The sequence below is a fragment of the Portunus trituberculatus genome, chromosome 37, assembly GCF_017591435.1.
Source record: "Portunus trituberculatus isolate SZX2019 chromosome 37, ASM1759143v1, whole genome shotgun sequence".
NCBI classification, from domain to species: Eukaryota; Metazoa; Arthropoda; class Malacostraca; order Decapoda; family Portunidae; genus Portunus; species Portunus trituberculatus.
The window spans coordinates 24,235,507-24,251,612 of NC_059291.1; the positions used below are offsets into that span (position 1 = coordinate 24,235,507).

A 16,106-nucleotide genomic window follows, 5' to 3' on the forward strand; every position below is an offset into this window, starting at 1 on the left:
ATAGTTTCGAGGAACTGCCTGTGCATTTGTTGTGCCGGGGTTATCATGTTCTGTGTCAACGGAGTTTTGTGTTAGTGTCTTCTGTCTTTTAGTTCCTCTTATGTGGGTAAACTTACAATCTTTGGTGAAACATTCTTGTTTCTGAAGGGCTTTTTGACATAACACGATGATAATTTGGACATTCCCTTCCCAGTTTGCAGCCTGAATTATCTCTGGGGCCATGATTAATGTATTTTTGGCAGCGTCTGGGATGGTTGAATTTACAGCCCTTCCCATTGAAGCCATACTTGCAGCACCCTTGTCTATTAAACCTACATGTTCGTTGTGGAATTGTAGTGGCTAGACAAGGCTCATCCACTTGTTGCTCTATGCTGGTTGATTTGAATAGTTGCTACCTTGGCTCCCTCCTGTGGTACTTACAGATTCTGTGATTGGTGTAAAGTGTTCCTCTGTCTGTTGTACCAGGCTCAGGTCCATATCCTCTGGGATGTTGCCTAAGCCACCCTGTGTATGGTCAGTCCATGTGGCTATTTGGTGTGTTGTGCAATCTGATGGAGTCTCAACTGTGGCAGAAGGTGATGGAGACTGTGTGTTGTGCATCCTGCTCCCTTTTCATTCTGCTTATAGCCTCACTCACCTCAGGTGTCCAGTCTGGATCAGCATATTCATGGAAGCTACACTTCTCACACATGTACTTTAGGTGAGTGCGAGCAAGGCACAAAACAGGTATAGTGGTAGTGCACTGCATGTGTATTGCACCTAACTCTTACACTCCTCGCATTGTATTGTGAATTTCATGTCTTTGTTTTGGCTGCATGCGTTGCAGTGACCTGGTTCGGCGTTGTTTACATCTCGCACAACCACCATTTCGTGATAGAGTTACTTGTTTTCGTGATTTTATCTCCCGAACCAAGTTTCACCTAGCCTTCTTATAACATCCTGCAACACTACTCATGAAAAGAACATCAGGATGAGGCAGTGTGTGAAGCATATTGAAAAATACAGTTTTCCACCCACAATGGTGGAAAAGTGGAATGCATTGGATAATGAAATTGTTAAAGCAGATAATGTGCATAAATTTAAGGAAAAAATTAGATAAATGAATACATGGAGACAGGAAACTATGAGCCCTGCTCAAACCCTGTACAATACAACTAGGTAAATACACAAAGATATGATGAAAGAAATTATTAAGAGCATGATACGTCCAAAGCTAGAATATGCAGCAGTGGTGTGGTCACTGAGCTCTAAAAAAGATATAAGAAGATTAGAACAGATCCAGAAGATAGCTACAAAGACGGTGTCAGAAATAAAGGACCTAACATATTAAGAAAGGCTGCAGGAAATGGAACTGCCAACCTTACAAGATAGATGAGAATGAAGACACCTAATGACAATGTATAAAATAGTTAACAGCATTGAAAAAATAGACAAGGAAGACCTGGTGCTGGTGACAGAAGAAGCTAGTTGGACAACAGGACATGTAAAGGAGATTAGGATGAAGCAGTGTGTGAAGGATACTGGACAATAAAGTTTTCCACATAGAACAGTGGAAAATTGGAATGCATTGAGTGATGAAGTTGTTACAGCATATAATGTGCATAACTTTAAAGAAAAATTGGATATATGGAGACATGGAGACTGGACATTATGAACCCCGCTTGAACCTTGTACAATACAACTTGGTAAATACACAGAGACATCTGTAATGGAAAAATGCCAGTCACTTTGGATGGAAAAAAAATCCAAGTGGGGAAAAGGAGAAAAACTGCCCTTCACTCCAGAAAAGCAAAGTCATCGAGTTGGGAGTTCATTCAAAATTTTGCTGAGGTCACGATGTACTTCTAGCTCCCCCAACCAGCAGTCATATAAATTAAGACCAAGTATAGAAAGATTGGCACTGTCCCCGAGAAACCGTCCCACATGTTGCCCTCAATTCCCAGCTCCCCCTTTGCAGCTCCTCCACCCAGCTGATTTGATGTTACATAAAATGAGAAACATATGGAATATAATTTTGTTTTTGTGCAGGGGTTCCTTGAGACATGTCATGTATTTTAAGGGTTACACAAGGGTAAAAAGGTTGAGAAATGCTGCCTTCTTCGTTACCATTCTCTCTCTCTCTCTCTCTCTCTCTCTCCTTATTCATTTTCATATTCTCTCTCTCTCTCTCTATCCTTATTTGTTTTCATATTCTCTCTCTCTCTCTCTCTCTCTCTCTCTCTCTCTCTCATTATTCATTTTCATCTCTCTCTCTCTCTATCCTTATTTGTTTTCATATTCTCTCTCTCTCTCTCTCTCTCTCTCTCTCTCGCTGACCAATAGCGTGGCTTCATATATGTGACGTCAAATCAGCTGGGTGAAGGAGCTGTGAAGTGAGAGCTGGGAATTGATGCAAGAGTACAGGACGGTTTCTCGGGGACAGTGCCAAATATATTTATTCATAAATATATCAGAGCTGAGGTCTGCATCTGGAGTACGCAAATAAACCAAGTGGGAGGAGGTAGTAGACACCTACCGAAATAATAACTTACTCCCAGTGAGATCTAATAGCACTAGTTCAGGAGGTGCTGTGAACCTTCCATTAAAGCTAGTTGTGATCTCGTTGAATGTTTCCCTTTGTGTCTCACAACTCAAGGGGGTAGTCACAGCCTACCCTCTAAAGACAGCTCTCCTTCTTCACACAAAACTACATGCACTTACCACACATACACCCTTCACTCCAAATCAAAATTTTAAAGAAAAATGGGACCAGAAATAAACAACGCCTTGGAGTCCCCTCTGGGAGGGACCAAAATGTCCCCAGGTCGGACACCTCTCCTGTTGAAGACCACAAATGCCTTGACACCTCCCTCAACTTTTTCTACATTAACTTCTGCAACATCCGCAGTCTTAGATCTAATTTTCAATCTGTGGAACACCACCTCTCCTCTACTAAACCTCATCTTCTTTTCCTCACCGAAACACAGCTGTCTGAGGCAACTGACAGTAGCCCTTCTCTGTTCCCTCCTACTTTCTCTATTCTCATTTTCATTCCAAAGCTGGATGTTGCGTCTATGTACGCAACGACTTAACTTGCTCTCGTGCCCACGCTCTTGAGTCTTCCGAATTTTCCACCATCTGGCTACGACTTAACAGTCACTCTCAAACTAAATTCATCTGTGCTGTTTATCTCTCCCTAACTCTTCTGACTATAGTAATTTCTTCGACTACTTAACTTCTAAAGTGGAGCACATTCTGTCCCTCTACCCTTTCGCTGAGATTTCCATTCTTGGAGATTTCAATGTTCACCACCAGCTTTGGCTTTCCTCTCCTTCACTGACCACCCTGGTGAACTAGCCTTCAACTTTGCTATCCTCCATGACCTAGAGCAACTGGTGCAACACCCTACTCGTATTCCTGACCGTCTTGGAGACACGCCCAACATTCTTGATCTCTTCCTCACCTCTAACCCTTCTGCTTATGCTGTCACCCTTTCATCTCCGTTGGGCTCCTCCGATCACAATCTCATTTCTGTATCTTGTCCTATTTTTCCAATCCTCTGCAGGATCCCCAAAGCGAAGGTGCCTCTGGCGTTTTGCCTCTGCCAGTTGGGGGACCTGAGGAGGTATTATGCTGATTTTCCTGGAATGATTATTGCTTCCGTGTCAGAGACCCATCTCTTTGTGCTGAACGCATAACAGAGGTGTTAGTATCTGGCATGGAGGCGTACATTCCTCATTCTTTTCTCAACCTAAACCTTCTAAACCTTGGTTTAACTCAGCCTGTTCTCGTGCTATACATGATAGAGAGGTTGCCCACAAAAGGTACTTGAGCCTTCCATCTCCTGAATCTCATGCACTTTATATCTCTGCCCGGAATCATGCCAAGTCTGTTCTTCAACTTGCCAAACACTCTTTCATAAATAGGAAATGTCAAAATCTTTCAAACTCAAACTCTCCTCGTGACTTCTGGCATCTAGCCAAAACATCTCAAATAACTTCACTTCTTCATCTTTCCTCCTTTATTTCATCCTGATGGCACCACTGCCATCTCTTCTGTCTCTAAAGCTGAACTCTTTTCTCAAACCTTTGCTCACAACTCCACCTTGGACGATTCTGGGCTTGTCCTCCTCTCCTCCTCCCTCTGACTATTTCATGTCTACAATCAAAATTCTTCGTAATGATGTTTTCCATGCCCTTGCTGGCCTAAACCCTCGGAAGGCTTATGGACCTGATGGGGTCCCTCCTATTGTTCTCAAAAACTGTGCTTCTGTGCTTGCACCTTGCCTGGCCAAACTCTTCCAACTTTGTCTATCGACTTCTACCTTTCCTTCCTGCTGGAAGTTCGCCTACATTCAGCCTGTTCCTAAAAAGGGTGACCGTTCTAACCCCTCAAACTACCGTCCTATAGCTTTAATCTCTTGCTTGTCTAAAGTTTTTAATCTATCCTGAATAGGAAGATTCTCAAACATCTGTCACTTCACAATCTTCTGTCTGATCGCCAGTATGGCTTCCGTCAAGGTCGCTCTACTGGTGATCTTCTGGCTTTCCTTACTGAGTCTTGGTCATCCTCTTTTAGAGATTTCGGTGAAACTTTTGCTGTTGCGTTAGACATATCAAAAGCTTTTGATAGAGTCTGGCATAAAGCTTTGATTTCAAAACTGCCCTCCTACGGCTTCTATCCTTCTCTCTGCAACTTTATCTCAAGTTTCCTTTCCGACCGCTCTATTGCTGCTGTGGTAGACGGCTACTGTTCTTCTCCTAAACCTATTAATAGTGGTGTTCCTCAGGGTTCTGTCCTGTCACCCACTCTCTTTCTATTATTCATTAATGACCTTCTTAACCAAACTTCTTGCCCTATCCACTCCTACGCTGATGATACCACCCTACATCTTTCCACGTTCTTTCAGAGACGTCCAACCCTTCAGGAAATCAACAGATCACGCGGGACGCCACGGAACGCCTGACTTCCGATCTTTCTAAGATTTCCGATTGGGGCAGAGAAAATCTAGTAGTTTTCAATGCCTCAAAACTCAATTCCTCCATCTATCAACTCGACACAACCTTCCAGACAACTATCCCTCTTCTTCAATGACACTCAACTGTCTCCTCTTCCACAATGAATATCCTCGGTCTGTCCTTTGCTCATAATCTTAACTGGAAACTTCACATCTCATCTCTTGCTAAAACAGCTTCTATGAAATTAGGTGTTCTGAGGCGTCTCCGACAGTTTTCTCGCCCTCCAACTGCTTACTCTGTATAAGGGCCTTATCCGTCCCTGTATGGAGTACTCTTCGCATGTTTGGGGGTTCCAGTCACACAGCTTTGCTTGATAGGGTGGAATCGAAAGCTCTTCGTCTCATCAACTCCCTCCTCTGACTAACTGTCTTCAGTCTCTTTCTCACCACTGAAATGTTGCATCCCTTTCTATATTTTATTGCTATTTTCATGGTAACTGTTCTACTTATCTTGCTAACTGCATGCCTCCCATCCTCCTGCAGCCACGCTGCACAAGGCTTTCTTCTTCCTCTCATCCCTATCCTGTCCAACTCTCTAATGCAAGAGTTAACCCGTACGCTCAATCATTCATCCCTTTCACTGGTAAACTCTGGAACTCCCTCCCTGCATCTGTATTTCCGAATTCCTACAACTTGTCTTCTTTTAAGATGGAGGTATCGAGGCATTTGCTGCCCTAATTCTGGCTGACGGTTTTGGCACTTTTTGAACTCTTTGGAGAGCCAGCGCTCAAATGGACCTTTTTCTAACTTTCTTTTTTTTTGCCTTTGGCTGGCCCTCTTCCCTACGTATAAAAAAAAAAAATAAATAAAAAAAATAAAAAAAAAAGTGAATCGACGGTAAAAGTACAGAACCACTGCTCCCCCCCTTTCCTCTCCCCTCCCCCTTCCTCCCTCCCAACAAGCTTGGGGGACAGTGGGGAATCAGGGGTTTTTAGGGGGGAGCCAAAAGAGGCGAGATATGGCATTCCAGAAAAAAATTCTAACCTAACCTAACCTAACTCAGGCTCAGTGTGCTCTGGGAAGCAAAACGGAAACAACAATTGTGGACTTAGATTCTGGTAGGTACCTAGAATGTTTTGTTTACTTTAGGTATTACTGCAGAGTTTCACCACAATCAGCTACGTGTTTTTTACCCACCTCAAGAGATAAAACTCCTGATAATGAATAATTTGAACCCCATATATATACTAGGTGCAACATTTTTGAATGGTGACACAGATTTTTAAAAATTTAAGCGTGTTTTAGTGTTTTGGTGATCAGCCATGACACTAGCCTCCCGCATCAAACCCTGCCGCACATTGATGGTGTCATGCGCTCGCGGCGACTCGGCAGGCTCCGTGACATACCATTGTCTGAGCATGCGCTTAACTGTTTACACTGATTGGTTCTGTTCTTTGAAACTGAAGCGGTGGCCAATGAAAAAAAAAAAAAAGCATAATTATTTCCACCAATCACGACAGCCCCTGAGATTAGGTTTTGTTAGGTTAGGTTGGGTTGGGTTAGGTTAGGTTGGATTTGGTTAGGTTAGATTTGGTTAGGTTAGATTAGGTTAGGTTTAATTAGGCTTAGTTAGGTTAGATTGGGTTAGGTTAGGTTCTATTCTGGAGGAAACTAATTTTTCTGGTAGATTTTGGCTTGTTTCTAATTAATTTACCAGTTTTTTTTTTATGCAAATCATAATGTTTCTGGGCTGTAAAAAAAAAAAATTGGTTGATTTGCGCCATAAACAAGTGATATTTTAATTAATGCAAGCCGAAATCTACCAGAAAAAAATTGTTTCGTCCAGAAAGGGCAAGGTGGTGAAACTCTGTAGGTTTACCTTACTTTATTACTGTGGATATAATAAGATCGAGCACTCACCAAAACTCTCACTGACGGTAAACACGTTACATATGCTGCACTGTATTATACGTATTATACAGATCGGCGTGGAGCAGTGATTCTAGAGAAGAACCAAATCGATAAACTGCTGAGGTCATTGAGGTAATTCACAGTGTCACTAAAGCCATCTCAAATGTTGCTGAGGTCATCCAATGTTCCCGAGTCCACCCCAAGTATTGCGTAACACAAATATACCTCACTAAAACCTCTTTACCATTAACATCTCATAGCCCCAAGACATTCCTTACTTGGACTGAGTTGTGTTCGCGTGCTTGGACGTGGTCACAGAAGCAGACACTCCACAGGGGTCTCGCTGGCTGGTCAAATCTAATGCTTTCTTCGTGTGTTTCCTTGTCTGGTTCTGTATTTGTTTGGGTTTGCCTCGTTGCCAGTTCGCGCTGCACCCGAAAGCACTGCTCCGATTGGGGATTTGTTTTTACTATTATAATAATAGGAGGGTGTTTGTTATATTTCTAAATAGTGGAATTAATTCCAACCTACTACCTAAATACTAAATTCCAAACGCTTGAGTGTTTATTTCTTTAAATGTGCCATTTTTTTTTTTTTTTTCAAATGGTGATCTACGCAATGAAATAAATGAATTTGATGAAGTCAATGAATTTGAATCTAATCATAAACTGACAACATATATGCAACAAGATATCTAATCATAATCATTATCCCTACCTACCACATCACAGCCGGGAGCCGTAACAAAGACAATCCCATCACATCCATCATCATCATCAGGTGAGTGGGCCTTTAAACTCGAAGGATACACTTGTTGAAGACCCCTGCCTGACCCCAATCATGCAACGGCTTGTGCCTTCCGCATCAGGGCAGAGTTATGGGACGAGATGTAAGAAGCCCGTGGCCGTCACCGTCACCTCGGATACTCCCCTAGATATGGAAGCGTGTGCAGGGGTGGTGGAAGTGCTGGTGAAGCACATACTGTATCAGCGCGGCCAGATCCCCGTACCCTTTGATGCCTTGCAGAGAGAAGCCAGGCTGCAGCGGTCAATCAGCCAGGCGCACCTCAGGGACGCCGCGCTGCCACTAAACGCTCGTCAGAACTCGGTAGCTATAATGTTATTTAGCTTTTTAATACCTCTGGTGGAGGCTTCTGTGATGTTGGTAGTTACTTTTCGACACTGTTCTAATACAGTGGTCTCTCCAGCTCCTTATTTCCCTGCTCGGTAGATCTTATCAACAGCATCTCCTTAAGTATTTTTAAGATAGCCCCCTTTCCACGTAAGCAAGCTTGGGGGCACGTGGGGAATATATATATATATATATATATATATATATATATATATATATATATATATATATATATATATATATATATATATATTGTCAAAGTAAATAGAAATGTAGAAAATGTATGCTTACAGTTTCATTCATATACAGAAATAGGGAAATAACAATAAACCAATATGAGGAAAAAGACAACCATTTTCAACAATTATATCCCTGCTGTTGTTTTGTTTTCAAAACACAAGATTGCTGGAAGCAGTATGAAAAGAAGCCTCTTTGGAGTAAAAAGCTACATAAAATCAATTTCACCATGGCATTCCTCTCCATGTACTTACATATACCCTTGCTGTACAAAGAAACCAAGAACACACCTACATATCCAGGTATGCAGCTGGTCAAGGACAGGAAGCTGTCACATTATCAACAACAGAAATATCATTGCAAGCAAGGTTGCATCTTCAATTTATGGAAAAGGTATGAGCAACAAAGATTACAACTGACCAATTATTGAAAGCTTGCTCCAGACTGAGTGGAGTGACCACTTATTTTTCTTTTTAGTTTGCTGTTTACTTTGCTTTTAGTTTGGCTGTTTTATCTCTTTTAGGTTAGGTTAGGTGTGGCCACCACAGCCATCAAAGTGTTTTAATTTCTTTTATGTGATTTTGTTGATTTCTGACTTTTTGCAATACACATCACTCGATTTACTGCTCTCTCGTCCAAAAACCCTGATTTCCCACAGGTCCCCCAAGATTGTTGGGAATGAAAGGTAGACATAAGTGTGAGTTAAAAAAAACTGATAACTCAAAAAATACTCATTTGCAACGGAAGTGACATATACCATCAATCATTTCACTACATTTCTCACCAGAAAAACAGCCACATCACAGATTCCATGGTTGGGTGAAATTGCAAATTGACCTATGCTGGTCAGAGCCGAAGGTTCAAGAGGGACTATGCCTTCCACTCTGACCAAATTTCCTTTACCCCGTCTAACTCTAAAACTTACAGCAGGATTCACTTTATGTCACTATCTAACAACTTTGCAGCTGTCGTAGCCAAAGTAGATTATATATTTCCTCAGTCAACGTTCGCCTGAGACTCATGTGGTTCAGTTTGAATTCCCCTAATCCCGTCACGGCCCATTTTTGTGGTTGTGCAAGCGTACCATTCTGCCCTATTACTACCTATTATGGGGCGTGAAAAACTAATTAGTAAGGCCCAAATTTCAATTATTTGTGCCTTAGTAAGGGAGAATAGTCAAATCAAGAAATCATGGCTAACACTAGCATAGCTCTCAGAACTGTTCGTCATTGAAACAAAATTTATCACAAGGGAGGAAGAGATGCTCTCACAAGCCTGAAGAGCACAAGTGCATTGTGGGCCAGAGAACTCTGAACATTATTTGCAGACAACTTGAGGCCCACCCTTGCATACACAGCAAGGAACTTCAGGCCAGGAACCCTGCTTTGCCTGCTGGGATGAATGAAAGGACTGTGCGGAGATATGTGAAACGTAACTTGGGATACCAAAGTTGCTGCAGTGTCAAAACTTTGCTTTATACATGCTCACCTTACCAATAGGCTTGCTTTTGTATCTCAGCACAAGGATTGAGACTTGAATAAATGGCATAGGGTACTTTTGTCAGATGAGGCAAGCTTTCAGGTTATAGACAACCAGAGAAACCATGTGTACTGCAGACCCAGTAGTAACCATTATGATTCCCACTACAGAATATGCACTATAAAACACCCAGGCTCTTTGATGGTGTGGGGTTGTTTCTCTTACCATGGTCTTTGGAAATTAGTGTTTTTGCCTAAGAATGTTTTTATGAACCACAATAACTACTTTGAGCTAATTGTAGATGAGTTAGATAAGTGTAAAGAAAAGTGCAATGCTGATACCTTTATGCAAGATTGTATACTATGCCATACAGCTAAGTTAATTGTTGACTGGTTTGATTTCTGTAATGTCAACCTTCTGAAACCTTGGCCTGCAAATTTGCCAGAATCTGTGGGCATACATTAATCTTAAGCTCAAGGAGAGAGATACCTCCTCCCTCCCATGCCTCCAAACCACTATTCAGAACATATGTGACAATAATAATGCACAGTATCTCCATCACCTTGGTGATTCAGTTCCCAAGAGACTCCAAAAGGTGAAGAAGGCACAAGGGCACCCTATCAATTAGTAGTTTAGGTGCATACCGTCACTGAAACATATTTTGTGTCATTAATCTCCCTCTCAGGGTGTCACAGGTAGCGCACCTTCCACTCTAACCAGCAATGTAAGTTTGTTTTGGTTTAGATCAGTGGTTCTCAAAGTGATCAATATTGACCAGGGTCGATGGCGTTCATGAATATCCAGGGGATCAATGAATAACCAGTGGTATGGTGAGTATTACTGCTGTGGTCAAAAGGACCATTAATGTTTCCATCTGGAAATTTTGTATTCTAGGTTATAGTTTGTAAAAATCTGAAGAAAATCAGGTACCATTAGATAAAAAACGGCACGGATTCTAATCCTGTCCACGGTCTGAGTGCAGGTGGGCTTCCTCACTCAGGACAACGGTTTCCTAGTGGGTGGGCTTTGAGATAGGAGGTACCCTGAAAAATATCCCCTTTAGCCTATAAATTCCCGTGAAAAGCCCACGTGGTATAGATAAAAAAGAAGAAAAATAAGTACAGGGAGTCCTCGGGTTACAACAGTCTCGACTTACAACGTTTCGTGGTTATGAACGCGCCCATAAAAACATAGAAAATAATATTAGGCGTCATTCCGTCTTACGTGGTTTAGCGTTGTAAGCGACATAAACAAACACGAACTAGTTTCGGGCGCGCGGCGGAAGAATACGCTTTGTTGTGGTTGTAGGGCGAGAAAGACGGCATCTCAAGTCTCTGTATATACGCCATTTTGGTTGTTTGCACCGTCTCTCTCTCTCTCTCTCTCTCTCTCTCTCTCTCTCTCTCTCTCTCTCTCTCTCTCTCTCTCTCTCTCTCTCTCTCTCTCTCTTGGTTATGGCTCCCAAGCGTAAGGCAGACTCTTCTGATGCATCAAAGAAGAGAAAGGCCATCACCATGGTAGTTAAAGTGGACACTATAAAGAGATCACAAAGGAGAAACACCAACAAACATTGGCCGGTCGCTTGGCCTTAGTCGTTCCACTGTGGCTACCATCATCAAAGATAAAGAGTGCATTATGGAACATGTGAAAGGATCTGCTCCTATGAAAGCGACAGTGATAACCAAGCAGCGTAGTGGTCTAATTATTGAGATTGAAAGATTATGGGTGCTTTGGTTGGAAGAACAAAATCAACGGCGTATTCCAGTGAGCCTTATGGTGATTCAGAAGGCGAAAAGATTGTTTGAGGCACTGAAAGAAGAAAAGGGGGAAGGAAGTGAAAGTGAAGAGTTTGTGGCTAGTAGGGGTTGGTTTATGCGACTTAAGGCTCGGGCCAGTTACCATAACCTTAAAGTGCAAAGTGAAGCTGCTAGTGGTGATGAGAAAGCAGCAAGTGAATTTCCTAAAGCGTTGGCTGAGATAATTAAGGAGGGGGGTTATTCTGCTCATCAAGTGTTCAATGTGGATGAGACAGGCTTATTTTGGAAGCGTATGCCTGACCGCACTTACATCGCCAAGGAGAAGTCAGCACCAGGTCATAAAGCCAGCAAGGGGAAGCTAAATCTACTTTTTGGGGAAATGCTGCTGGCGACTTCAAACTGAAGCCCTTGCTTGTGTATATGGCTGAAAATCCAAGGGCACTCAAGGGCATTTGGAAGAGTCAACTACCAGTCATTTGGAAGGCAAATAAGAAGGCATGGGTGACACTTGCAGTGTTTGAGGACTGGTTCATCAACTATTTTGTGCCAAGTGTGGAGTGGTATTTGGCCTCCAAGGGTATCCCTTTTAAGGTGTTGCTAGTGCTGGACAATGCCCCTGGACACCCTGCCCACCTGGGAGACTTTAACCCTAATGTCAAGGTGGTTTACCTTCCACCTAATACCACGGCCCTGTTACAGCCTATGGACCAAGGAGTGATAGCTTTGTTCAAGGCCTACTACCTCCGAAGGACAATTGCTATGGCTTTGCAGGCAACTGAAACCAAGAAGAATTTGACTCTAAAAGACTTTTGGAAATCCTACATCATTGATGCCGTGAAGAACATTGCTGATTCCTGGGAGGAGGTTAAGCAAACAAACATGAATGGTGTTTGGAAAAAACTGTGTCCACAATTTGTGGGTGATTTCCATGGGTTTGAGGACAGAGTTCAGCATGTTATTAAGAATGTTGTTGCCCTGAGTAAGGAAACTGATTTGGAGATGGAGGTTGATAATGTTACAGAGCTGCTGGAATCTCATGGAGAGGAGTTATCTGCTGAGGACCTGATACAATTGGAGAAGCACCCACCCCAGAGCCTAGGGCTTTCACAAGGCAGGGCTTGGCAAGAGGTTTTGCTGAGATGCATCAAACGTTGGCAACTTTTGAGGCTATGGATCCCAACTTTGAAAGATTCACTAAGGTTTCCAGAGGTATCATGGATTTGATGCAATGTTACAAGGAGATCTTGGATGAGAAGAGGTTGCTCTCTGTTCAGACTAATCTGGAGCAGTATTTTAAGAAGGTAGAGAGGCCTGCAACAGATCCTGTACCCTCTACCTCAGCTGCCTCTACTACTCCAGACTCACCTGCCCCAGAATCTCCAGCACCTTCTGAATGTTCTGCCTCACCTGCCCCAGTTTCTCCAGCACCTGGAGGTTCTGCCTCACCTCCAGACTCACCTGCCCAAGCATCTCCAGCACCTGAAGGTTCTGCCTCTCTTGATTCACCAGCCCCAGTATCTCCAGCACCTTCTGCAGCTTCCTCTACACAATAAGCCTGTCTCTCCCTCCTTTGCAATGCCTCTTTCCAGTGTGCAAGCCAACCAAAGGAATAAAGATAAGAATTTTTTTTTTTTCCCCCCGATGTTCCGACTCACACCGAAATTCGGGTTACGACGCGTGTTAGGAACGGATCAACGTCGTAACCTGAGGACTCCCTGTAATAATTTTTTCAACAATTATTCTTCAGAACACTATCTTCAACCAACCGCCATTGTCTCACAGCTCTACTGCCCGTTCCAGACAGGTCCTGTACAGGAAGCATTCCTGTCCCTGTTCTGTACTGAGTGAGTAGGCATGTCCCACTCTCCACCCCATCCCACCTCTACCAGACATTTTTTTTCCCTTGGCCGCCATCATTGATGTAAAAGAACTACTACTTCATTGGGGGATCAACGAATTAAAAAGTTTGAGAATCCCTGGTTTAAATTATCAGGAATACCGAAACAGATCAAATTTTGTTTTTCCCTAAAAAGACTAAGGAGACAAACAGTCATATTTGCCAATTGTAAATTTTTACCATCAAGAGGGTTTGTGATGTTTTTCTGCCACTTTATAATACTGTATGATATGCATAATGTGTTTTATGAAGGTGTGACAGGAAATAATAAAAAAAATAAGGAGGCATAGTTATACTGAACCATTAATATATATATATATATATATATATATATATATATATATATATATATATATATATATATGCCAATTAAATACTTTTATAATTATTATAATTTCTTCATCTTGCAGGTTTCCAGAAAGGAAGAAATTATGAAACATAAATTACAAAGGAAAAGACAGCAATGGTTGTGTAAAGTAGACAAATTTCTGCTTAACTTTAACTCCATGAAAGAGGTGAGAAGTGACAGGTATTGTCAGAAACTGTGATTGTAGTGAAGACTACAAATACTCCTGAATTTCTTACTGCTGGTGATTACAATTTCACATTTATTGCATAATGCAGCCATTGCAGGAATTAGATCTTTGGTATCATTACTCATTTGAGATCACTGAAGATTTATTATATTACAGAGTTTACACAATGAACTTAAAAGTGGCAGTGTCCGTGGAGTCAAGGTAATACTCGGAAGTTCAGTGATGACAGGTCGTGAAAGCTACTTCATCAGGCTGCCTGAAGACTACTCCAGTCAGTCCAGCACTCAGCCTGCCAAGCCCCATAACAGGGGTCTGAAACTCTTTAGGTATAACAGCTTAAGAGATACTCCTGCAGTGTTGTTAGAGTTCATTGTTCTGTGCCATAAATAGTCTTCTTTTCTCTAAAGCAGGAACCATATTAACATGGGTAACTTATTATGTCACCAATCCTCTCATTGTTAGAAGGGAAACAATTAATTCCTTTTTATGCTAAGTTTCCATTCCCTTTCATTCTGCCTTCCTTCCAATATAGCCTGTGCAGAATATGTATCAATTTGTGCCATTGTTTTTAGCATTTTAATTAGTTTTTAAATTTGCAAATAAACTAATTTACATCTTAGTTGAAATGCCTTTCACGTAGCATCAATATAGCATACATCCTTTCAGGAATCTAGTTACAAATGAGGCCTTGCTGAAGGTAATGAATCAGCCATGTGGTGTTCAGAGGATATGGGTCATGGTGCAGAAGTCTACAGGCCTAAAGAACACTACAGACCACACCAAGTCTCTGGGGGCTAACACAACAGCTGTTAACGTGATTCACCGCCCTGAATATTCTGAACACCAAAGAACCACTAAGGTGGAAATCAACATACAGCACAGAAGTGTCAGTGCCTCCATGGACCTCACCCCAACTGTAGGCTCAGGCATCACCTTACATAACCTAGGGACAAAGAGGTCCCTGTATCTCAGTTCTCCAAGTGTGTTCCATTCCTGTTCTTCCAACAGGAACCAAGGCATGTTGACGTGCACTTATCTGGAAAAGGAGTCTGATAATGGAACAAGTGACTCGGATAGACATAAAATGCTCCCTCCAAGTCTCATTAGAAATTCAGATTGCACTTATAACAAATCCATTTTAAAAACTCCTGTGAAGCTGTACAAAGAAGACATCATTCCTATGGTTGAGACACCTGTGCATTCTTCATTCCTCAAGGTTGAGTCCTTCACACCCAGCAAGCAGTTAGCAAGTCGACTTGGGACTTTTAATCTCTCAGATGGCACCTTGGACACTACCTGGTACCAAATTGACTGTCTCATATCTGGGTTCAGAGACATGTGTCAGTCTTGAACTACATAATGTGCATAGAATGGTGCGAAGTTGTTGTTTATTGACTTGTTAAATGTTATAATGATGTGGAATATTTTTTTAAGTCTTCATGTTTCATAGTGTGTGTATGAGATAATTTATATAATTTCAGTCTTGCATTTCTCTTCAGTAAAGTAAGAAATTATTTATTGCAGTAAAAAGGAAGTAGACTGTTGAAAGAACTCAAGTAAGTTTATCATACTTAACATTTTTTCATGAGGAGTTCCAGTTACTCACTCATGCAGAGACAGCAGTATACTTCATTCTGCTGTGTAATCAAACAGTTCCCGTGAACTTTATGAAAACATTAAGATAGGAACAATTCCATCATTTTAAGGCTTAAGAATGACAGAGGAAGAAAGATGTAGCTATGTTTACCACAAACATTTATATATTGTAAAAACTTTGTTACTATGTTTGGTTTTACATTAAAGGATTTTACACAAGCACCAGCATTATCTCTTGTGTGTGTATAAGACAGTGATATGATGGATGCCTTGACTGAAGGACAACCTGCTCTTAGTGGCCTTGTAACATCCAATCCAAGCCTCCTTTGTGAGTTTCAAATTATCATTGAAAGTCAGAGAGCTTAAACATACATTTATTTTAAGCAGTAACCATATGCTTAGTTATGCTCTCTTAATATCCACACAGTATTTTTATTATAACTACACTGCCTTGTTAGAATGGAACAGAAGATCCTGATAAATATATGTCCAAAGTACATAAATCTATCTATATTTATATCACAGGGAATCTCTTAAAGACTCAAACACTTCAATCAATCACACCATCAACCCCTGATGGAAAGAGATAGCCTTGTAGACCATCCCTCTATAGGAACTTGGGTTTA

The 16,106-nt window shown here is 41.6% G+C and overlaps 2 protein-coding genes across 2 annotated transcripts in view; one reads left to right on the plus strand and one right to left on the minus strand.

Moving 5' to 3' along the window:
* LOC123514285 (heme oxygenase 1-like) overlaps positions 1–7,588 on the minus strand; it is a 56,498-nt gene extending 48,910 nt beyond the window's left edge. The window contains exons 1-2 of the mRNA XM_045272094.1: positions 7,569–7,588; positions 7,126–7,290 (exon numbers count right to left, since the gene is read on the minus strand). Of these exons, the coding sequence (XP_045128029.1) occupies positions 7,126–7,290; positions 7,569–7,573 (170 nt within the window). The 5' untranslated portion in view covers positions 7,574–7,588. The remainder of the gene's footprint in view (positions 1–7,125; positions 7,291–7,568) is intronic.
* LOC123514284 overlaps positions 1–15,700 on the plus strand; it is a 67,997-nt gene extending 52,297 nt beyond the window's left edge. Inside the window, exons 2-5 of the mRNA XM_045272093.1 lie at positions 7,579–7,954; positions 13,759–13,863; positions 14,041–14,210; positions 14,551–15,700. Coding sequence (XP_045128028.1) covers positions 7,688–7,954; positions 13,759–13,863; positions 14,041–14,210; positions 14,551–15,235 — 1,227 coding nt within the window. The 5' untranslated portion in view covers positions 7,579–7,687 and the 3' untranslated portion in view covers positions 15,236–15,700. The remainder of the gene's footprint in view (positions 1–7,578; positions 7,955–13,758; positions 13,864–14,040; positions 14,211–14,550) is intronic.
* The last annotated feature ends 406 nt before the right edge of the window (positions 15,701–16,106 follow it).